The 22,675-nt window shown below is 55.4% G+C and overlaps 1 protein-coding gene across 1 annotated transcript; it reads right to left on the bottom strand.

Annotated features, from left to right (window-relative positions):
• Positions 1 to 10,085: 10,085 nt before the first annotated feature.
• On the bottom strand, positions 10,086 to 12,712 carry LOC104381575 (uncharacterized). Its single transcript, XM_086612022.1, has 5 exons — positions 12,699 to 12,712; positions 12,174 to 12,268; positions 12,054 to 12,116; positions 10,817 to 11,001; positions 10,086 to 10,322 (listed from the first exon to the last, which is right to left on the bottom strand). Exons 1-5 carry the CDS (start codon positions 12,710 to 12,712, stop codon positions 10,086 to 10,088), a joined length of 594 nt encoding a protein of 197 aa, XP_086468148.1.
• Between the last annotated feature and the right edge of the window lie 9,963 nt (positions 12,713 to 22,675).

Here is a 22,675-nt window from a genome sequence, read left to right as displayed (position 1 = left end):
CCACACTGGCACCCATTCTTTCCCCATGGACACCCAAACCAACATTTGAACTCCTTCTCCACATACCCACACTGACACCTACTCCTACCCCATGGACACCCACACTGACACCAGTTCCTTCCCCACAGACGCCTTCTCCTGCCCCAGGGACACCCACACCAACACCCACGCCAGACAGACACCCACATGCACTTTCTGCCGCAGACACCCCCTTACCTTCCCCATGGCCAGCTACGCCTTGCCCCCCCAACCTTGGTGGCACCTTCACCTTCCCCCACAGGCACCCACATGGACAGATGCAGCTCCCAATCCCACTAACACCCACATGGACACCTGCACCTTCCCGCCCCATCTCCCATACCTTCCCCCACTGACACCCAAAGCCCCCCGACACCCACACATGTCCACGTGTACCTGCCCAGCTGTGTCGGAGGGCATACGTATATCTGGGATATGGGAAAAATGCATCAGGAGCTCTTGCACAAGATGAAAGATGACTGCCGTGGAAATTTCACTGGTGGTGTGGTCTGGGTGACATGCCCGTGTGATGCCCATGGGGACAAGCGCAGCAGTGTGGTCTGATGGAGAGGTGCGGGTGGCACTGACACCTCGCCCAGATGTGAACGTACCCAGCAAACACAACGCCGGGGGTTCGCAGCCCAGTGCGTGCACAAACGTTCCTGCTCAGATCTCTGCAAGCACCGAATTCGCACTGAAAATCCACTCCAGCGCATGCGAATGTGGAGAAATCCCCAGACCAGAGTCTCCTGGCTAATAAACATGGAGCAAAAATCCTCCATGGCTTAATCACCCAGCATTAAACGTCTGTGTGCGCGGGTTAGCTGTCCGTACCCCATAAATCCTGCCTCAAATCAGGGATTTGTGCCATGTAAAGTTTTTTTTCACTGCTCAAGCTGTAGAAATAGACCTTGCTATAAATGAGCATCTCTATATTTTCGAGTGTTTGAAAGCAAACGGAAATTATAGGAATGCATGGGCAGGACTATCCTGCTTGCGAGGAAGCACCCTGGGGATGCCTACGGGAACCTTGGAGAAGAGGATGCCCACAGGAGACAAAAGAGTCCCTCAAGTTTGCCTTTAAACCCCTTTTTTCCTCCCATTTAGCATCCTGCCTTCCACGGCGGCTTCAAAATAAGAGAATAAATACAGCTGCCGCTTTATTGCTCCTTATCCAAACAGCCATCCCCAATCCTGCCGCCGTGGAACTCGGTGCTTAATTGAAATCACACGTTCAAAGCTGGGCAAGTGCCGAAGCCTCTCCCAGAAAACAAGCCGGCACCAAGAAAAAAAAACCCACAGGGATTCGCAGCTTCTGGCTTCGCTTGCACAGAGGTCCTGTGGATTGAAACACAGGTGGCATTAGACGAGTTTTTGACTTGTTTTATTAAAAGCCTGTTAAATCTCTTCATTTTATTTCCTCTTTATAATAGGTCATGACTGGTGCTGTAATTCGGGTGTGGTTTCCCATGGAAAGAGGTGTTGGAGACACTGTGGTTATTAAGGGGACAGTTTTACATCGCAGAGCAGGGAGGAAGGACAGACGGACAGACAGAGGGACGGGCGAGGGGCGAAAGCACAGCCTGAGTTCTCACTTGGGCTTCCCCGCCTTGGCCAAATTCGCTGCCTAATGACGCGTCCTGTTTCCCATTAGTACTGTGTGCTCAGCTAATGCATTTCGGGTCGAAAGCTGGAAATTTTCACTCGCTAGTAATGACTTGGGAAATATAGCACCCAGCAGCCAGGCAGAGTGGGGGCCCGGGCACCCGCTGCCCCTGCCCATGGGAGGTCGAACCACCAGCTCCCATGTGCTCCCAGCAAAAGGGTCTTTTTGCAGGAGCTGGGAAGGGGAGATGAAAGGACGGATCCTGATCTTTTTTGCTGGTGGGGTTTTGGTGTTTGGGTTGTTGTGGGTTTTTTTTTTAATTTTATTTTATTTCAGTTTTGGTTTTCGAGAGTACAGAAAATAAAAGGGGAGGTGGAGTTTCTTAGGGGGGTAAAAAAAAAAAAACACCACAAAACAAACCCAACAACACCACAAAAAAAAGGCCCCAGCCCTTTGTAAACATCCCCCCTGAGCAAAGGGAAGGGGGTGAAAAGCATTTCCTGATAACTCCATTAAAGAATGAGGCTGCATTAACATTCCAAGTACCTCGACAAGAGATGAAAGTGAGGAACTTGAGCTCAGCCTCTCCTGCTCCAGATGTTATTATGGGCTCCCTGAAAGGTTTTTTTATTTCTTTTTCTGCAAAGAGACAAAGATGTTGCCTACTTCAAACGGGGCTAATTGATGCTAATGACTATCAGATAGAGTGGGGGCCCTTATTCCCCCCTGCAAAGGGGAAAGAGAGAGCGCATTTTACAATCCCCCATAGAAAACGCCCCACTCTTCAAACCAGGTTGCTGCTTTGGGGATTTTTCTTTCTCTCTGGCTGCTGCTTTCTCTCTCCCCCCCCTTCATCTTTTCTGTCCCCCTTCTTCTGGGCACCCCGCAGCTCTCACTTGTTTGCCCATGAGAAATTTCACACCTCGCCTGGGTCGGTGGGGAGAGCCTGGTGCCATTTCCATCCTTCTCCGAACCGCAAAACCAGCCCAGCGGGCAAAAAGAAGGGGGGGAAATTTCCCCAATCCCCCAGCAAGCACACGCGAAAACGTGACAGGGGATTTTGTGCATCTGTAATCCGGGGCGCGAGTCCTTCCGCAAGTGGGAAAACATCTTCTCGACCAAGAGAGTGTCCTTTCCAATCGCATCCTATTAGGGAGAAGATGGATCCCAGGGCTCCTGTCGCTGATTAGACAGGCGTGTGCTTGTGCTCATTAGGATAACTAGCCTGGCACCGCCAACCTAAGGAGTCTGAAATCATGAGCTCATGCCTTTAACTCTTAAAAGAACCCGAAAATGGCTTAAAAATGGGGTGCTGAACACCAGCTTTAGCTTTTAGCTTTGTGTCAGATTTTTGCAGCCGTGATAATCTATAATAATAAATAATAATCCATAATCCAAGGATAAAAAGGCGATAAAGAACATCCTCAAATCATGTGGCTCCTGGAGCTGGTGATTTGTCCCTTCTCAAGCCAAATCTCACTGAATCTCATAGGGAGAGGGGAACAGGGCTTTGTCTTCACTGCAAAAAGAGGAGCACGGGGTTTCTCCCGAGAGAATAACTGATGAGTGTTCGTTCCTTCATCATAAAGTCTAGATGAGAGAAATTACTCAGGCTAAAGATCGTTACTGTGTGTGCTCTCAGCTCCGGGAGCACCCAGCAGTGCCGAGTGCTGGAGTGCTGCCCTGCCGTGGCTTTACCACCTTCAGCGAGGTGCTGGGGAGCTCCAGAACAAGGTGCTGGTGTCAACTGCTCTTGGCAAACCCTGTCTCTCCTGTTTGTGGCAAGATCTGGCCACAATCCACTTCACCTTCTCGATCCTTGGCACCTTGCGGGGTCCCATTAACAAACCCAAACTGGGATGAGGACAGGAGCAATGGCACGACACTGTCTGCACTTTAAGGGTGTTATACAGCCATGGGGGCCCCGGATGCAGGTGGCAAGAGCACGTCCAGCCCCATACATCTCCCTGCAAGGGCCCAGCACAGGGACAGCCGCTGTCTCGGGGGAAATGCTTCATCTGAGATCAAGGTTACTTTGCAGCTGAGTGCTCCTCGGTTTGATAGGAGCACCTCTGCTGTGAAGACAGGCTGAGAGAGTTGGGGTTGTTCAGCCTGGAGAAGAGAAGGCTCCGGGGAGACCTTCCAGCAGCCTTCCAGCACCTAAAGGGGCTACAAGAAAGCTGGAGAGGAGCTTTTGACAAGAATGTGTAGCGATAGGACACAGGGCAATGGCTTTAAACTGAAAGAGGGGAGATTTAGATTAGATCTAAGGAAGAAATTTTTTACAGTGAGGGTGGTGAGGCACTGGAATGGTTTTTCCAAAGAAGTTGTGGCTGCCCCATCCCTGGAAGTGTTCAAGGCCAGGCTGGATGAGGCTTTGAGCAACCTGGTGTAGTGGAAGGTGTCCCTGCCTGTGGGGCAGGGGGGTTGGAACTAGATGATCTTTGAGGTCCCTTCCAACCCAAACCATTCTATGATTCTATGACCCACCGCCCAAGCACTGGACGGGCTGCAAAAGCCTCCTGCAAGTAGCAAGGTGCGATGGAGCATGAGGATTTGTAAGTTTCCTCCAAGAGGGTTATGTCGAACACCAGTCTATAGAAGAGGTAGCCCAGCTCCCCCGTCCTCTCCAGCCCTATCACCTTACTCCAGCCCTGGCTCAGCGAACCTCTCGGGGAGCTGGTTCACGGTGTTTTCATGCAATGGAAAACTAACTCTGCAAAATGCAGGGCCTTTGCTTTCAGCTCAGGGGTACGGGCAGAGGGAGCTGGCACAGGGGGGAGGCAGAGGGCAGCACCTTCCTCTGCCCCTAGCCCCAGACAGCCAATACACACCCCAGCCGCCCTTCAGACACCGGCCCCGGCTTCATTGTCAGGTTAATTTGGGATAATGGCCTGCAAAGCACCTCAGTCCCATCCAGGTCTCATTAGCACTTGATAATATCAAGCATCCTGAGGAATGACGGCTCTTTCCCCCTCTTCCCCAAGGCACGGAGCCCTGCACCCAGCCGGGGCAGGGTGGCCCTTGGGGATGGGGACAGGACCTGCTGCTCTTGCTAATCCATGGCCAAGCTTGTGGGGCAAAGCACCTCTGTTCCCATAGCCTCGGGGTTTTCCTGTGATTTATCACCCTGGCTGATATTTCCAGGCAAGATCTGAATTAATCCCAGGCTACGATGTGGCTCAGCCGGGCTGAATCCTTTCGGCGGGGAGATGTTGTGCTTGATCCAAGCAGGGCTTTTCCTCGCGTGTCACATCCCTCCGTGTCACATCTGGCCTCGTATCTCAGCCAGATGTGAAATGAAGGAGCAGGGACCTGCTGCATCCCACCACTCTCACCCTCCTCGGCTGCTGGGGACCTGCCTGGGGTCCCCCCAAGTACAGCGTGGGTTGATGCCACGGGTTGAGTGATGGAGCTACACTTCAGCTGACAGCAAAGTCTGGGTGACCCCCCCAAAAAAAAATAAGCTACTACCCTCCCTCAAGGCCTCAGAAGATGCTCCGTGGTCCTGCCAAGCACAGACCCGAACACCGCGGGGTTCCCGGGGTCTGCAATTGCGGGTATGGAGAGCATCCCGAAACCACGCATTTAAAATTAATTGGGAATTATAAACAAATTAAGCATTGAGGCAGCCCTGGTACAGGCCTGAGTGCGTGATCAGCCCGCTGCTCCCTTCAATTATCTTTTTTTTTTTTCTCCCACATTGTTCTCTCCTAATGAGGAGGCTAATGACCAAAGGATGGTTCATAAGTGGTTCCCAGACTCTCCTTGCCCTGGGCAAACATCGTCCACAATAGGATCACAAATTGTAGGGAGAAGCCCCGGCTGATCACATCAGAAACGGTGCAGGGATTTATCTCTCTGCCTTAACAATAACAGTATGTTCTTAATCGCCACTCCAAAGGGACAGCTAGCAGGGGATCTGCCCGGCCTCATCATTAAAAACTGGCAGCATCTTTGCTAGCGCTGCCCCTTTGTTCATCTTTTATTATTCCAACGCTCCGGCCCCGTTAATTCCTCTCCATCTTATTAAATCAATAGAGATGGAGCAGGGGAAGGATGGGGCAGAGCAGGGCTCGGATCCGGCTCGGCTCTCAGCAGGGGTGCTGAGTGGGATCACACCCGGCTCAGATAAGCACGAGTCGAGCTGATACCGCGCGTCTCCAAAGCTGTATTTACTCAGCTCCTGCAGCTGGGGAAACTGAGGCACGGGAGAGTCGCAGCCGAGAAGTCTCAAGAGGAGGTTTCAACAGAGCGGGGAGCACTTTCTCTGACTGCCAGTCCTGCACCTCCCCTTCTTCATCACACATCGTCAAAACTTACTTGATTTAACGATTTAATCAACTTTTTAAAACAAAATCACAGCACTGCCTAGTGCCAGGGCCCCAGGTCCATCCCTAGCGGAAGCCCAGCCAAACCGTGCCAGGGCAGCGGTGTCACCAGGGACAAGGGATTTTGTGTCACCAACTGTTTGCAAAGGGGGAGATGGTGCCATTTTCATCATTTTTTTCTTTTCCTAACAGTTTGTCTCACCGAAACCAAGTAAACTGGTTTCTGGCAGGTGCGGCCATGTGCATGGCTGGGAGCAGAGCCGGGGAGGAATTTCCTCCCAGTTTTTCCATTTTTGAGGCTGGGATGGGAGGTGAGGAAGGAGCAGGGAGGAGGAGGGCTGATGGGGTGAGCACCAACAGCTCTTTGAGAGCCGATGCGCCCCATGGCAAACCCCGACCAGGGCTGATGGGGTTCCCGTCCCAGACCCTGCACCTCCCGACACAGGATTTAGGTATAAATCACTCGCTCTTGCTCTGACAGCGCTCGGTGCACGGTCCTGCTCTGCTGCCCTGTGTTTCTTCCTGCAGGAAGAACCTTTTTTTAAACCCAGAGATTTTGGCCAGTACAATTGTTATCCAATTTTTGTTTTCGATGACACAATGCTGACCTGATTTGAGGGGTCCCCTTAGTCGCCTGGTTCCCCTGCTGCATTTCCAGGCAGGTCACCCCGTTTCACCCCTGTTTTCACACAGCCAAGAGCTACTTCCCAGATGAGACTTTAATGCAAAGAATACAGATTCTTTGGCTTCTTGCTTTTTGGCTGAGTAAGGCACCTTGGGGCAAATTCATCCCAGAAAGACTGCAAAAAATGGGATGTCGTGGCACTTCCTCCCATTGCTCAGGATGTCTTTTTTTTTTTTTTTTTTTTTATTCCTGCTGAAACCAGGCAGCGTGGAGCCGTCGGAGCTGCCCCAGCAGCCTCAGGAAGCTTTATTTGATGTTTCAATCAGGAATTAAAGGGAGGGAGAAGCAGGGGGAAATGCTCCCTGACCATTTAACAAGATTACATGATGAGATGGAGCCTGGAAACATGCACGGCCGACCCCGGCGCCCCACATCCCGGCTTGAGTCGGACTTTGCCTTGAATCTCTGTCGCCGGCAGGTTGCCCTCCCTGGCACATGGTAATCCCATTTAGCAAAACCCCCCAAAAAGAGAGTGTGAGGGGGCAATCAGCTGAGAATGAGGCTGCCAGTTCGGGGAAGAGATGCAAAAGGCGCCTGGGAAAGCGACTGGGTCACGGGGATTGAGGGGGCTGGAGCCCCATCCTGCAAACTTCGACTGTCCTGAGTAAACGCGACTTGTGCAAACAAATCGCGTCCGTCGCCGTGTGCTCAGCAGGAATAATCCTGGCAGGAAGGACAGAGGGGAGGGGGGACGTGGAGAAGCTGTAGCATACACCCAGTTATCCCTTCTCCTATCTCTACATCCATCTCTCCATCTCATCCCATTTACCCAGCCACCCGTTTGCACCTATTTGCCAGTGTTCATCCCCAATCATCCACCCATCCAGCTACCTCCATGCAGACCAGGCTGTTCCTCCAGGCAAATAGTCCACCCCAATACATCCAGCCACCCGTCTCACAACCTACCTGTCCTCCTGCAAGCTGCCTACTTATCTAGAGAGCAGAGATTTGCTGGGGAGGGCTCAGCACTGCATCTTTAACAGATAACCTTCATCCTCTTAATAAGGTTGTTTAATTCTCACTTATAGTTATCTGCCACTCAAAGTCAACTGTTTTTTTGCAGACAGGTGTAAAAACCCAGTGTCTTTAAGAAAGCAACGTGATACACAGGATTGGGAAAGGACTAGCGGGGTCTTTGGGATGCATGTGGGGTTTGAGTAAGGACGTGCAGGCAAAATGATCTTATTCTGCCCGGGCTTTCCTGGGGGCTGAGAAGAGCCAAGGTTCTGTCCCAGGTAGGCTGATCCAGCCCAAGACCTTCCCAAGCTCTCTGGGTGTCTCTCTCTTAATTTCCACGGTGCCAAATCGCTGTGTCCATGTTTGATCCCAATCCATGTGCCCCAGTCAAGCTGCCAGGATGGAGCTGCACTGCAGGACCTGCTCCCTGGACTAGGGAGGGAGAGGGCTCCACCTGTGTTTCCACTCCCTTTCTGGGGTGCCAGGGATAGTGAGGATTTGGCAGGGCATAAAATGTGCCAGCTGAATCCAGTTTTTCTGAAAACGATCAACTTCATTCCATTATTAGGGTCAGACCTGGGCATTCAGCTCTTCTCATCCCACTGGAGCAGTAATCAGCCTCTTTGTCCTGCAGATATGGTCCCTTCCCCACCCTAAGGAACCTCAGAACGGGTTAATCACTGGGTGGGAGGAAGGCAGGGGATAGCCTTCCCCCAGCACCTGGCTGTCCCCTGGCAGGTAGGAAAGGGCTCCCAGGCATCCTGAGCCCCGTGCACCCCCAGGGACTGGCCACCCCCTCAAGGATCATCACCCACCGTCAGAAAAGTCTCCTAGCCAAAGCCCAAGGTGCCAGAGGGATGAACACAGCTTAGTTCAGCTCACATAAAAATTAACCTTTTGAAAAACTCAAATCAAGCCCAGCAGTTTTAATTAAAGTCATTTCCCTGGTCGGACACTGCCCAAAGAGGAGTCCAGGCTGGGCAGACCCCGCAGGAGCATCCCCTGGAGCGGGGATGGGTCCCCCATTGCCTGTCCTGGAGCAGCTCAGCACCACCAGCTCCCAGGAGATTAAAGGTGTCCTGAGAACAACTTAAGTCTCACAATCAGCTCGGCCCCCGGCCGGGCGATATTAAACCATCCCCCGTAAGCCCCGTTGTCTCGGGATGATTGCAATAAACCCGCCGGCATGCGAGATTAGCGCGGTAAACCCGCCGGCGCGGCCCGGGCTCTCGGCAGACATGTGAAGACATTAGCACAGTTTGGGCTCTTTGAGACCCGCCGGCTAATCCCGGCTCTGAGATCAGCTGGAACAAAGGGCAGCTTCCGTCACATCGTCCCCTTCTCCTGGCACCAGCCCCTTCTTCTTCCACTGTCCCCGTCTTGCGTCGCCCCCCTCTCCTTGCACCAGTCCCTTCTTGCATCGCCCCTTTCTTCTTGAGTCATCCCCTTATATTGTCCCCTTCTCCTTGCGCTTTCCACTTCACCTGGCATCATTGCCCCTTTCCCTGCACCATCCCCTTAATTGTTCCCCCTCTCCTTGCATTGTCCCCCTTCTCCTTCAATTGTCCCCTTCTCTTTGCCTCATCCTTGCATCAAGTTTCACACTTGCCCAAATAAAGCCTCCACCTGGGTTCCTTCTTCCCCCAGCCCCAAGCCCAGGACAGACAAGGAGAAAATATGGTGAGCAGGAGCTGGTGCTGCCCAGGCGAGCACCCAGGTGTCCCCATTGCCACTCTTATCTAGGAGGTCCAGGGGCCCAAACATGCTGGATTTGGAACCTCTACATCTGCCTAAGCAGAGCTAAGCAATTACAATTAAAACCTGGCTAATCCCTGCTCAGCTGAGATGGCACTCCAGGTGCCCAGCCCAGCTTGCAAAGCCACCACCGACTCAGCTCTCCAGGCATGTTTTCCCAACTTTCCCAGCTCTGAAAACCCCAGAGAGCAGGATCATAGAATGGTTTGAGTTGGAAGGGACCTTAAAGATCATCTACTTCCAACTCCCCTGCCATGGGCAGGGACACCTTCCACTAGACCAAGGTGCTCAAAGGATGCCACCACGGGATGAGCTGTAGGCAGAGCAGGGTGTTACAGTGAAGATGGCACTGGCAGGAAGGAAGATGGAGACGGATGGACCATGACATGGAGGTCCTCTACAAGGATCTGGGCTTTGTGAAGGTCCTGAGCTATTTTAGAGGGCAAGGAGGTATCTGAGCACCCAGCACCTTTGGGATGAACCAGGCTATGGGACTGCTTGCGGGTGGGGGGTTCAAGCAGCCCCCGTTTCCCCAGACTTGCTGCCACTGCAGGCTTGTGTTCCTGTTCCTCCTCCTCCTCCTGATGCAAAGAGGAGCCCAAGAGTTGCATAAATAATTTATTTTTGCACTGCAAAAATAGTCGGTGCCCTGTATATATTATATTAGATAGGCTCATTGCCAGCTATGATACAACCATATAATACACACGGAAACGCAGCCCCAAGGGGCGATTCAGCAGCTCTTTGCCACAGTCTGTGCAGGTGCCGTCCTGGAGCCCGGGGAAGAGGCCGTGTCCTCCTGGCCATCCTCCGACTCTGCTGGGAAGTCCTTGTCCTCCTCGCCGTGGTGGCTCTGTGAGTCGGGGCTCCTCTGCGGGGTGGTCAAACCCATTTTGGCCAGTTTGGCCTGTTGCTGTTCCAGGCTTTGTTTCCTCCACTTGATCCTTCGGTTTTGGAACCAGACTTTCACCTGAGGAAGAGGTAAAGCTTGGCTTTCAAATCGAGTTTCTCCATGGACCGTGGGGTCATGGTCTACTAAACCCCCATGGCTCAGACACTTCACAAACCCTTAGGTGCCCGCAGCCTCAGACATCCCTTGGCTGGCCAGGACAGAGGTCCCTTGCCACACTCAGTCTCTAGCAAGATGGAAAACTGTCCCTTGCAACCCAGGAGCTGAGCCTGCATTGGCAAGCTGGGACCTGCCGGCGGTGGAGAAGGTCCAGCCTTAAGATGGACACAAGTTCAAGCCCTCCATGTGGCCATAGGACAGCCACTTTGTGACTCGGTTTCCCCATCTGTGATGCTCCGTCTTTTTAATGTAAACTATCTGCAACTGCTACCCCACATGGCTCCCGCCCCAGGCTGAGGGACACGGCCCAGGTCCCACCCGTTAGCATGCAGGTTTGGGAGCCTCCCTGGATGTTCTGGTGGAGGCAGGTGGAGATGGAGCATGGTGGGACTCACCTGCTCTTCGGTGAGGTGCAGAGAGGACGCGAGCAGGCACCTCTCCGTGCCCACCATGTACTGCTGCCGTGCAAACTCCTTCTCCAGCCGGGCCAGCTGGTCACTGGTGAAGATGGTCCGGACTCGCTTGGCTTTGCCAGTTTTGGCTTTGAAGAGGGGGAAGCAGCACTTGGAGATCAGGAAGCCTGGAGGAGAGAGAGAGACAGGAGGTCAGGGTGGAGAGGAGACCTTGGAAGGGTCCCCTTTAGATTGGGGTCCTCCCATTGGAAAATCCTTTCTTGTAGGGGCAGAAAGGATCTTCTCATTTGGAGATGTCCCCTTTGGAGAGGCGTAAGGGGTCTCTTTGGAGGGGGTCCCCCATTCAAAGAGGTGGGAGATGGTCCTCCATTTAGAGAGGATCACCTTGGAGAAGTGAATACTGATCCCTCTTGTAGCGAGTCCCTTTGGAGGAGGTGCTCAGGAAGAGGTAGAAGGAGCTCTCCCATTTGGAGATGTCCCCCTTGAGAGAGGCCAGAGGGTCCCATTTGGGGGGGCAGAAGAGGGTCCTTGTTGGGGAGATTCCCTTGGGAGGTGACAGAGGAGGTCCCCCATTTGGGTACACGTGAATGGGAGATGTGGACAGGGGTCAACTCCCTGGCAAAGGGCCCATTGAGAGAGAGGTCTCCTACTCGGAGAGGTGGCCAAGGGCTCTTCCTTGGAGAGATGAAAGGAGGGCCCCCATTTGGGGGAATCTCGAGAGAGGTAGGCATGGGTCCCCTTGGAAGAGATCCCCTTTGGAGGGCCCCCCCTTGGAGAGGTGAACAGAAATCCCCATTTGGAGATGTCCCAATAGGACAGGTGGATTCAGGTCCCCATTTGGAGATGTCCCCATGGGAGAGGTGGATTCATGTCCCCATTTAGAGATGTCCCCATGGGAGAGGTGGATTCAGGTCCCCATTTGGAGATGTCCCCATGGGAGAGGTGGATTCAGGTCCCCATTTGGAGATGTCCCCTTTGGAGAGGGTCCCCTTGAAGAGGTGGAAGGAGACTGCCAGTTATAGATGTCCCCATGGGACAGGTAAATTCAGGTCCCCATTTAGAGATGTCCCCACAGGAGAGGTGGCTGTAGGTCCCCCTGGAAGAGTTTTCCTTGCGAAGGGTCCCCCCTTGGGCAACCGGACCGCATTTGGGGGTGTCCCCACGGGCGAGGCGGACGCAGGGGTGTCCCGGTACGGGGTGTCCGGGGGGGTGGCGGTACCTGTTGTCCCCAGCCGGGTGGCCCAGGCGGGCGGGACCCCGCAGCAGGCGGTGCAGAGCGGCCGGGGGGCGGCGGGCGGCGGCAGCAGGACCCGGGCGGCGGCGGCGGCGGGACCGGGAGCCGGGGGCGGCCCCCAGAGCGGCGGCGGCGGAACCGGGGGGGCCGGGGGGGGAGGCGCGTCCCAGCAGCGCGGCGATGGTGAAGGCCTGGCCGGGCTGGGCGGGGGGTGGCGGGGCCGGGGCCGGCATGGCGGGGCTGAGCGCGGGGCCGGACCGCCCGTCTTTATACGGCCGCCCCGACCGGCCCCCGCGGGACTCCCGGCCGCCCCCGGGAGCTGGCGGGGGGGCGGAGGGGACGGGGCGGGATGGGGCGGGTCGGCACCGATGGCATCGCCCCTGTGCCCTGCCCGGGGCGGGGCGGGGCGGGGGTGCCGTGTCACCCCGGGGTCGCCCTGCCCTCGGCTGGGGTGTCCCCTCTGTGTGCCCCCGCCCTCTACTGGGGTGTCCCCCCCATGTCTCCCTGCCCTCTATTGGGGTGTCGCCGCACGTCCCCCTGCCCCTGGGGTGGAGACCCCCGTGTCCCCCTCCCAGGGTGGCTTTGGCCCTGAAGTGCTCAGGCAGGAGGATCCAGGTGCCTGGGGAACACCTCAGGGCAGCCATTGTCACCCCAAGGCCACCATAAGCCCCCAGACTGGTCTCGAGGTCCCACTCTGGTACTCTGAGTCCGTCGTGCTGGCATGCACCCCACTGCACAGCCGCTTTTTTAGGGGGCATAATGTACCCCGGGACAGTGAGGCAAAGGGACAGGACCAGGGATGCTCCGAGAGGCAGTGGCAGAGGTGGGGGGCTGTCCCTGCACCCCTCCCTCCAGCTCGCCCCTCTCGGCTGATGGGATTCAGATGGTCATTAGGCTCTGAGATTCTTAAAATCGCGCAGCTTTTCCTAATGAGCTGGGAAAAGTCACACCTCGGGCCCGGCGCGGCGGGGGAGCGAGCCCCGGTCAAAGGACTCCACCGGGGCTCGTGGGTTTATTGGGGAGGAAATGGGGCGCGGGGGAGTCGGGGGGCCAGGGCCCACATCTGCACTGCAGTAGCCCCCCTTGCTCGGCTTTCACGAGGTCCCTGGGACCCAGCACACACGTGTGCGACTCCCCAAGCTGGGAAAAGAATTCCCAAGGGATGGCTCTGACACTGAGAAAGCCATTACAGGGCTCTGCCCTGGTGAGGAGCACGCTCCGCTCTGCAGCTGTGTGCCCACCTCGGGGATGGGGACGGGGAACCCCCCGGTTCCACAGTACTGGGGCACATCCGAGCCCAGTACTGGCAGGTGAAGGCTCCCCGGGGGTGTTTTTATAGCAAAAAAGCCATAAAAATCCGGTGGTGGGCACTGTGCCAGTGGTGATGCCACCTTCCCCGGCTCATCACGGAGGCATAACCCCGTAGTCACTGCTATGGGGGCAAATAAAGGTCGGGGGCAGGGGGGAGGACAGAGATGAAAGGGCGGCAGATTTGGCATTATTAGTTCTTAATTACAGTCTTGAAAAGGCCGAGATAAAAAGGCAGGAGGCCCCTGCCTGGGCTTGGTGGGCTCGGACGTGTTTGGTTAGGAGGTGCTTTCCCTTTTTTATATGCCCCTTTTCCTCTCCCTCTGTTTGATGGAGCTCAGCAAACATCCCCCTGGCATCCCCAAGCAGCAGGGCTGCCCCAGGACCAGAGGGGAGGTGCCCAGCACCCCTGTGCTGGATGGGATGCTAATGGCATCCATGGGGTGGGGATCCAGGTGATATGGGGCCAAAATGGGGATACTGGTGCCCAGTGGTTCTTTGGGACAGGCAGGTGGGAAAATCCTGTCCTGGAGAGATGCAGGGCGGGGGATTTAGTAATTTGAGGGGTGCAAGCAAAGGAGCACGGGAGGGCTGGAATTGAGGGGTTCACCGCCCAAAAAACGAGCCACCTCCTTTCATCAGGTTCACATCCAGAGCAGGGGCCCGAACCCAGGGATGGCTCCTGCCTAATTTGAGGCAAAAATTGCCCCGAGGCTCTGGCTTCTGAGCTAATTAATAACAATGCTGCTCATTAGCCCAAGGCCCCGGCTGTCTGGGCAGGTTGTGGATTGTCTGTCTGCAGAGGAGTGAGGCTTCCAGGGTCACCCCCTTGTCCCCGGATATCTTCAGGGGTCACCCCGGAGCCCCAGGGCCCCCACTTTGGTCTTTTGTCCATTCCCTGTCCTGCAGCATCCTTCTCTCTGGCCATTGACTGTCCATCCATCCCAGCTCTCCGAGCTTTTCACCCACAAAATCCCTTTGTGTCTGACTGCCAATGCGCGTGCCGGTCCTGTGCTGGGGGCTGGGGGCCACGGACACCCACAATTTGCAGGGAAAAGGAGTATTTTCTACCAATTGAGCGGAAATTATTGGAATAAAAGCAAAGTGTTTGGACACCCACTGCCATCGAGTGGCTGCGGAGGCTCCAGGCCTGACCCTCAGTGTCCTGTCCCCCTCGAATCATTTTAGCTGAATCCCAGATCTGCCCCCGCGCCCACCATCCCCCCAGTTAAATCCACTCTTCCTTGGTGTTATTAAAGGTCTCGCCACCTGGATTTGGGACGCAGAGCGAAGCCCTCCCTTAAGCATCGTAAGATATGCGGATCCGTTGCTTCTCTCGATGGACTTGACCCAGCTCTGGGGAGGTTTTCTCAAGCAGGACTCGTACGTGCGCAGGTCACCGTCACTGCTGGGGGCTAGTTATGGGTGCAAAAGGCAGAAAAAAAAAATAAAGCAAAATACCTTTTTTAAACCTTGCAAGTGACTGACCTGGGGGACGCCTTGTCCAGGAGCTCTTGGAGGCTGAGAGCTTCGCCAGAGGAGTTTCTGCAAATAATAACATCTGTAGTGGTATGATAAGGGCTAAAATATGCCGTGCCCCAAGGCGGGGGAGTCCTGCAGCAGAGCCGGGTGGCTCAGTGCTGGGATGGGTCTCCCTGGGGCTGGGAAGAGTCCCCCGGGGCTGGGATGGGTGCCCACCCAGCAGACAAGTGGGTTATAGAAATGCCTTCAAGAACTGAAGCAGGAGGGATATGTCTTCTTTAAAGGTTCTGCACCTTTCCATGCACCTGAAGGAAAACTGGTGTGGTTTGTTTTGTTGTTATTTTTTTTCACACAATCTTCCTTATTTCTGTTTCGTGGCTATTTAGAGCTGTGGCTCATGGGGGTTGTGGCTAAGGACTGATCCTGCTCTGCCCTGTTCACACTGCTTTGGTCCTGGTCCGTACTGGAGCTCTTTTGGATGCCGGTAGTGGCAACACAGCCACTTCCAGCAAAACATCTGCTGCTTGGGGCATCTGGAACCACTTCCCAAAGGCACCTGAAGTGCTGAGCATCTCTGACCCACATGGAGCCAAGAGCATCCCAGTTAGTGGGGATCCCAGTTAGCAAGCACCACTGTTAGTGAGCATACCAGTTAACAGGCGTCCCCATTGGTGGGCATTCCAGTTACTGGGCTTTCCAGTTAGCGAGCATCCCGATTAGTAGGATCCCAGTGAGTGAGGATCCCAGTGAGTAAGCATCCCAGTTAGTGAGCATCCCAGTTAGTGAGCATCCCAGCTACTGGGCATCCCAGTTACTGGGCATCCCAGTTATTGGGCTTTCCACTTAGCAAGCATCCCTGTGGGTAAGGATCCCAGGTGGTGAGCTTCCCAGTCAGTGAGTATCCCAGTTAGCAGGGATCCCAGTAAGCAAGGACCCAACTAGCATGCTTGTTAGTGGGGATCCCAGTTAGTGAGCATCCCAGTTAGCAGGGATCCCCGTTAACAGGCACCCCAGTCAGCACAATTCCAGTCAACAGGCTGCCAGTTAAAGAGAGTTCCAGTTATCAAACACCCCAATTAGCAGGTTGCTAATTACTGGGGATGCCAGTTTGTGTGCATCGATCCTGCTTAGTGCGTTGCTACTTGTCAGAGATCTGGTTAGCGGGGATCCCAGTTAGCGGGGAGCCTGGTTAGCGGGGAGCCCGGCTAGCGGCGATCCCAGTTAGCGGGGCTCCCAGTTAGGCTCCCAGTTCATGGGGGTCCCGGCCGGGCTGTTCACCTCGCTGACCGCCAGAGGGCGCTGCCTGACCGCGCTGAGCCCCGGCACCGGCCGGGACCGCGGGACCGGGGACACCGGGCTGGGGGACAGCGTGGGGGGGCACCCCGGGACGGGACACATTGGGAAGGGACACCCTGGGATGGGACACCCCAGGATAGGACACAGCAGGCTGGGACACGCCAGGACAGGATACCCTGAGATGGGACACCCTGGGATGGGACACAGCAGGCTGGGACCCATGAGAATGGGACACACACACCAGGCTGGAACACACCAGGATAGGACACCCTGAGATGGGACACCCTGGGATGGGACACAGCAGGCTGGGACACACTGAGAAAGGACACACTGGGATGGGACCTACTGGGATGGAACACATTAGGGCTGGGACACATTGGGAAGGGACACATCGGAGTGGGTGCCTGAGATGGGACACCCAGGAATGGGATACAGCAGGCTGGGACACACAGAGATGGGACACACACACTCCAGGTAGGGACACAAAAGTGCTGGGACACACCAGAATAGGACACCCTGGGATGAGACACGTGAGGGTGCAACACTGAACCTGGTACACACCAGGGCTAGGACACACCAGGCTTGTACACACCAGAATGAGACACATCAGGATGGACACACTGGTATGGGACACATCGGGATGGGACACAGCAGGCTGAAACACACCAGGACGGGACATCCTGAGGCTGAGACACATTGAGGCTGGCACTGGGACACATTGAGGCTGGCATACTCCAGGGCGAGGAGGTTTCTCTCAAGACACTGTGTGGATAAAGGGGGTCCAAGTGGAGGGTGACCACTTGTCTCCTCTCCATGCATGGGTGCCACCACTGGCCTTGCGAGCTCTGGCTGAACTTTCAGGTGGTACGGAGATGATGGGGTCCACATCCAGGAGAAAGCCAAGCACAGTCCCACCATGCGTGCAAGTAAGCCAAGGGCAGACCAAGGACAGCATCACTGCCCTGCTCTGCCCCACAGCATGGGGGTTTCTAGGGGTTGAAATCTGCCTTGGAGCTCAATCCAAACTGCGTGACTTCCATGCCAAGACGCATGAACTCTGCAGGGATGGTTCCATCCACAGCATCCCACTTGTTGACTGACCCCAAGGCGAGCCAAATTCAGCCCATCACTAACCAGGAGAACATGTGTGGGCTCCAACCAACCCCCAAAACCTATTAATCAGCCCTAAAAAGGCAACACGGTAAGGCCGTGCCTGTCCCCACCATCCCAAGGGATGGCATCAAGTGAGGGCAATGGGAAGGTTGAGGTTTATCCTGGTGATGGGGCAGTGGGGCCAAACGTGCCCCACAACAGTGTCTCTCTTCTGACTTACCCCTGGCTGGAACCTGATGCAGGGGGTTCGCAGCATCCCCAGGGCCACCAGTATCTCTGCAAGGTCCCCTCTCCCATTTTTGTGCTTCCATCTGCCCTTAAAATCTAGGAGTGAGTCAGAACCCCCCGTCCATCTGCCCAGCCGGGAAAGTCAAAAGCAGTGTCATTGCCAAATCCGGAGGCACCCGCGGAATTGATGGCGACGGATTTCCACCCGTATTTGTCAACAAGGCTTGTTGGCCTCCCCCCCCCAGCCCCGCCAAGCCCCCTTAATCTCCCGTACAATTGCAGTTTGCTGTGCAAACAGCCCGGGGGGGTCGGCGTGGGGTTTGCATGAGAAACGTGTCATTTGGGGGCGGCGGGCAGCCTCGCGGGTAAGCCAGCGAGTGGATCGCGGCATCGCTAACGCCGGATTGAAACGATTTCGAAGGAATTGCCCTTCACTAACCCTAATCCTCGGCCGCGAAGGGGAGTTTTTTAACTCCTGGCCGTTATTCCCGCCTTATTATCTATTGATTGACTTTTAGAAAGGGTAATAACATAAATAGATTGATGCTCTGAATCCCGCCCCGGAGATCAAATGGAGCCGAGGCTTGGTTTTCCATGCGGAATCCAGAGGTTAAAACCCAGAGGTTTGATTTTGTTCCCCCACACCGAAGCGGAGCTGGGGGTGAAGGGGTGATGGGGGGCAAGGAGATGGGGAAAGGGGGGGGAACATGGACCTGCGGGGAGCAGCCTCCGTCCCTCCCCGCTCCGCCAAACAATCCGAATAAAAGCAAATTATTTCTCCTATTTTCCTTCCCGAGATGAACGATAAACTGTCCATCCCCGAAAAGAAACTGATAACACCTCTAATTTTACTGGAAGGCCTAAAAATGTCATTTCTACGCAAAATAGGGTGCCACTCTCCTCCCCGGCCAGCCTTTGATAAATGGTGGTGGTTTGCTTTTTTTTTTTTGCTTTTTTTTTTTTTCCCTATTTCGCTTTCGGTTGGCGAGGGGAAATGCCCCCGGAGCTACAAACAACGCACAATAAAGCAAAATAATATTTTAGTCAAAATAGGCAGACGGTGCTCGCAGCCAACTTTCAAATTAGCATTTTGAGGGCAAATATGCAGACAATTTGAGATAATGAGGCCTGATTATTCAATCCAATGAATGTTAAATAGGCAGCGAGGGCGCCCGCGTCTTATCTCCCCCGCTTTCGATTTATTTTAGTTTAGTTTAGTTTTAATCGTTTCCCATTTGAACTCTTTATTTGTCTTGGCTCCTGCCCCCTCCCCTCTCCCTCCTTCTCTTCCCGGGCATCCCTGCGCTGCCAGCTGGGATTTTGCAGCAGGAAATCACTGTCATGGACCCACCATCCCCTTCGCAACCCGTTTTCAGGGAGAATTTTGCAGCTCGTCCCCCCAAAAATTGGAGCCGTGAGAAGTTTGGGTGCTGCTGTCAGACCTGGCCCATGGTCCCCCTAACTCGGGGATGTTTTTTGACAATGACGTGAATATTCGCAGGGATTTGCATCGTCAGTGCAGAGATTTGGGGTGACGTGACCCCGACTTCGGCTCATCCTCCATCCCCAGGGCTGTTTGTGCAGGCGACAGTGCAGTTGCTCCCACTCTGGGTCTCAGCACCCATCGGAAAATGATCCCAAACAGCAAACGAAGCCCAGGGGAGATGATCCCAGCACCCGCTTCCAGCCCAAAGCAAAGCCCAGTTCAGCATCCCACCCAGCTCAGCATCCCACCCTGCTGCCCCCGTGACTTTCCAGCAGCATTTTGCTTCGCTTTCATGGAAATGCAATTATTTTGCAACCCCAACGAGGTGCATTTCCCATCCCCAAGGGGAGAAGGGTCAGCTCCAGGGTGGGGAGCTCCTGGAGGTGAGCAGCACTGGGTGCTGCCACGGCCAAGATGATGGAGACGGCATTTTGGACCAAAAGTGGGGGAAAAAAGCAAAATTATGCAATTAGCATCGTTTTCCAGCTCCTCACTGGCAAGGCAGCTGGGTTAGATGAGAGCCTTCATCAGGGATACCATTGCGATGAGATTTAGGAAAACTGGGAATTTAGGTGAACTGGACGAGATGCACAGCTGCCACAGAGGAGGGGGAAGCAAAGATTAAAAATCAGCAAAAATTCAGGTTGAAGAACAATGTGAAGTTGAAGAAATATTAAAGTCAAAGGGAAAAATGAAGTTGAAGCAAAAATTAAGGCTGAAGCAAAAATTAAAACTGAAGGAAAAATTAAATTGAAGTAAAAATTAAGACTGAAGAAAAAAATAAAGTTAAAACAAAAATTAAAGTTGAAGCAAAAGTTAAAGTTGAAGCAAAAGTTAAAGCAGAATTTAACCCAGCCCGGGCTCACCGAGGACAGTGTAAAGGGCGCCCGTAAGGCAGCGGCACGGTCCCGGTGCTGCTGCTAACCCGTTTTTCCTGGGATTCAAGAAAAGAATAAAAAAAAGTTAATTGATTTCAGGAGTAATTAAAAAACCTCTTTATGCTTAAAATGCAACGGTGGCGGTAAAAATCAAAGAGATGAATAAACAAGAGCTGGGAAGCAAAGCAGGGCAAGGAAGGTGAAGGAAGAGAGGAAAAAAAACCCCAATTACGGAGGCGAGGATGGAAAGCGGCGGAGAGGAGGAGATACAGCGAGAGGAGAGATAATCAGAAGCAGGAAAAAAAAAAGGGGGAAAAACAATCAAAAGAAGGTAAAATAAAAAGCAGATGCTGAGGGGGGATAAGAGGCGGCCGGCGGAGCGGGGCCGGGCACCGGACCGGAGGGATAATTGGATTTCAGTTCGGCTCAGGGACGATAAGAAATTCCCCGTGTAGTTTTTTCCCTGTTTGCAGCATATTTCGATGTGAGATTTGCATGCGGCTGGGGCAGCGCGGCCCCCCCCGAAAAACTACGGGTTGCTGAGGGGTTTTCCCCCCGTTTCCCCTGGTTTATGCACTCACTTGGAGGCTTTTTGAGGGAGAACGAGGTTATTCCTGCATTCATCAGCTCCAGTCTCATTAGCAGCTGTTTGGGGTGGGCAGGAGTGGTGTGAACCCCAAAAGCAAGGAGAGAGAATGCAGCAACCCCACAGGGGACACAACAACCTCAAAGGGGATATTGCACACCCAAAGGAGACATTGCACACCCAAAGGGGACACAGGCATCGCAAAGGGGACACAGCAAGTCCCAAAAGGTTTGTTGCACCCCTAAAGGGGACACAGCACCCCCAAAGGGGATGTAGTAACCCCAAAGGAGACATTTCACACCCAAAGGGGATGTAGCAACCCCAAAGGGGACACAGGCATCCCAAAGGGGACACAGCAAATCCCAGAGGAGTTGCTGCAACTCCAAAGGGGACACAGCAAATTCCAAAAGAGATGTAGTAACTCCAAAGGGGACATTTCACACCCAAAGGGGATTTGGCAACCTCAAAGGGGACACAAGGATCCCAAAGGGGACACAGGGATCCCAAAGGGGACGTAGCAACCCCAAAGGGGCCGTTGCACCTGTGCAACGCCCTGTAACCCCGTCGGGGCAGCCTGCGTCCCTGCGGCCGAGCGGAACGGATGGCCCCGGCCCCCGGGGACGGGACGCAAAGCAGAAGGAGGCAGAAAAAACTGCTGCTGGGTCGATGCCGGAGATGGGAGCGATAGAGCAGAGCAGCCCAGCTCCGTCCTATTAACCGAGGTGGCCCCGAACGTCCCTTATCGCGACGACATCAGAGCCCCGGGGCCCGGATCGCCCCGTCGTAACCTGGCCGTGAGCACCCGAAGCGCCGGTACCGAGCGCGGCGCAGCCCGGCACGGCTTTTTGGCGTGACCTTGCTTGAGGGGCCGGGAACGCCGGGCTGAGTCGTGCCGTCGAGTCCTTAGGGTCAGCGGAGAGGTTTTTAATGGCTTGTTAGGATTGGGGCCCTGCCGGGAATGCTGCTGTCCCCCTGCCCGGCTGCTGCGTGGGAAACGCTGCTCCATAGTTAAAGTGAAGCTGAGGGAAGGGAAAGGTTATGCACGGCTCCCTGCCGCCATCAACGCGGGAATAATCCCGGGGGGACACAGGGAATCTGCTCCCCCCGTGTGTGTGAGTTCAAGGGCGAAGCAAGCTGCAAGCCACCGGTGGTGTGGGTGCTCTGCAAAGCCCCTGGTCATCCTGGGGTGCAGGGGGTGCTCCAGCAGCAAACAGTGCATGCACCTGCACGCTCACGTTTGCATGTGCATGTGACGCGCATGCCCGTGCTTGGATGCGCATGCCCGTGTGCACATGCACAGACGTACATGCACATGCTTGCATGTGCATGGACATGCATGGACACACAAGCGCACGTTTGCACATGCATGGACAGACAAGCACACGCTTGCACATGCATGGACACACATGCTTGTGCACGCACATGCACGGACACACAAGCACACGTTTGCACGTGCATGGACACACATGCTCACGCTTGCACACGTGTGCAAATGCACGCATACAAGTGCACGCCGGTGCTCATGCATGCACGTGCATGCACTCGCCTGCACACACGCACATCCTGGGGCAGGGTAACAGGATCGAGGAAGGGAAACGGAGGGGACCCGGGTGGCTGCGGCAGGATGGCGGGGCACACAGGCCTCCTCCCGGCTCGGCCGGGCGAGCGGGACTTGTCGCGGTACTCTGGCTGGCCCACCGCGGCTTTGCGAAGGCCCAGCCTGCTGCGTGTCCAGGCCGACACGTCCCGCTGTCCGGCCCGGTGCAGGGACGGACCGCTACACAACGCAGCCCAGCGCACCGTGCGCTGCGTGCTGCGTCCTGCGCCCCGCAGCCCCGGTGCACGCCCAGGTCCGGTGCCCGCCCCGTGCCGGTCCGGTGCCCGCCCCGTGCACGCGCCCCCGCGCACCGCTCCCCCCATCAGCCCCTCCGGGCCGGCGGGGCGGGGCGGGGCCGGCGGGCGGAGAGAGGCGTGGCCTCGGGGCGGGGGCGGGGCTAGAGCGGGGCGGGGCGTGGTCTCGGGGCGGGGGCGGGGCTGCGGCCGCGCGCGGGGGCGGGGCTAGAGCCGGGGCGGGGCGGGGCGGGGCGGGGCGGCCGGTGGCGCTCGCGCTGCGGCCCGGCTGCGGCAGCGGCGGCGGCGGCGGAGCGGGGTCCGGCCCGGTGCGGCCCGGTCCGGTTCCGTCCCGTCCCGTCCGGTTCTGTCCGGCCCGGCGCTTCGTCAGCGTCCCGCC

Source organism: Tauraco erythrolophus, chromosome 5 (genome assembly GCF_009769465.1).
Source record: "Tauraco erythrolophus isolate bTauEry1 chromosome 5, bTauEry1.pri, whole genome shotgun sequence".
Taxonomy (NCBI): domain Eukaryota; kingdom Metazoa; phylum Chordata; class Aves; order Musophagiformes; family Musophagidae; genus Tauraco; species Tauraco erythrolophus.
The sequence above is the reverse complement of the archived record's forward strand: the minus strand, read 5'-3'. Positions and strand labels throughout refer to the sequence as shown.

Bases quoted from the DNA above. Each gene is read 5' to 3' on its own strand.
- LOC104381575 (XM_086612022.1), bottom strand. The intron at 12,117-12,173 runs CTCCCGGTCCCG...CCGCCGCCCCCC, and splicing joins GCTCTGGGGGCCGCCCCCGG to GGCCGCTCTGCACCGCCTGC. The intron at 10,323-10,816 runs GTGAGTCCCACC...CCTCTTCCTCAG, and splicing joins TGCACCTCACCGAAGAGCAG to GTGAAAGTCTGGTTCCAAAA.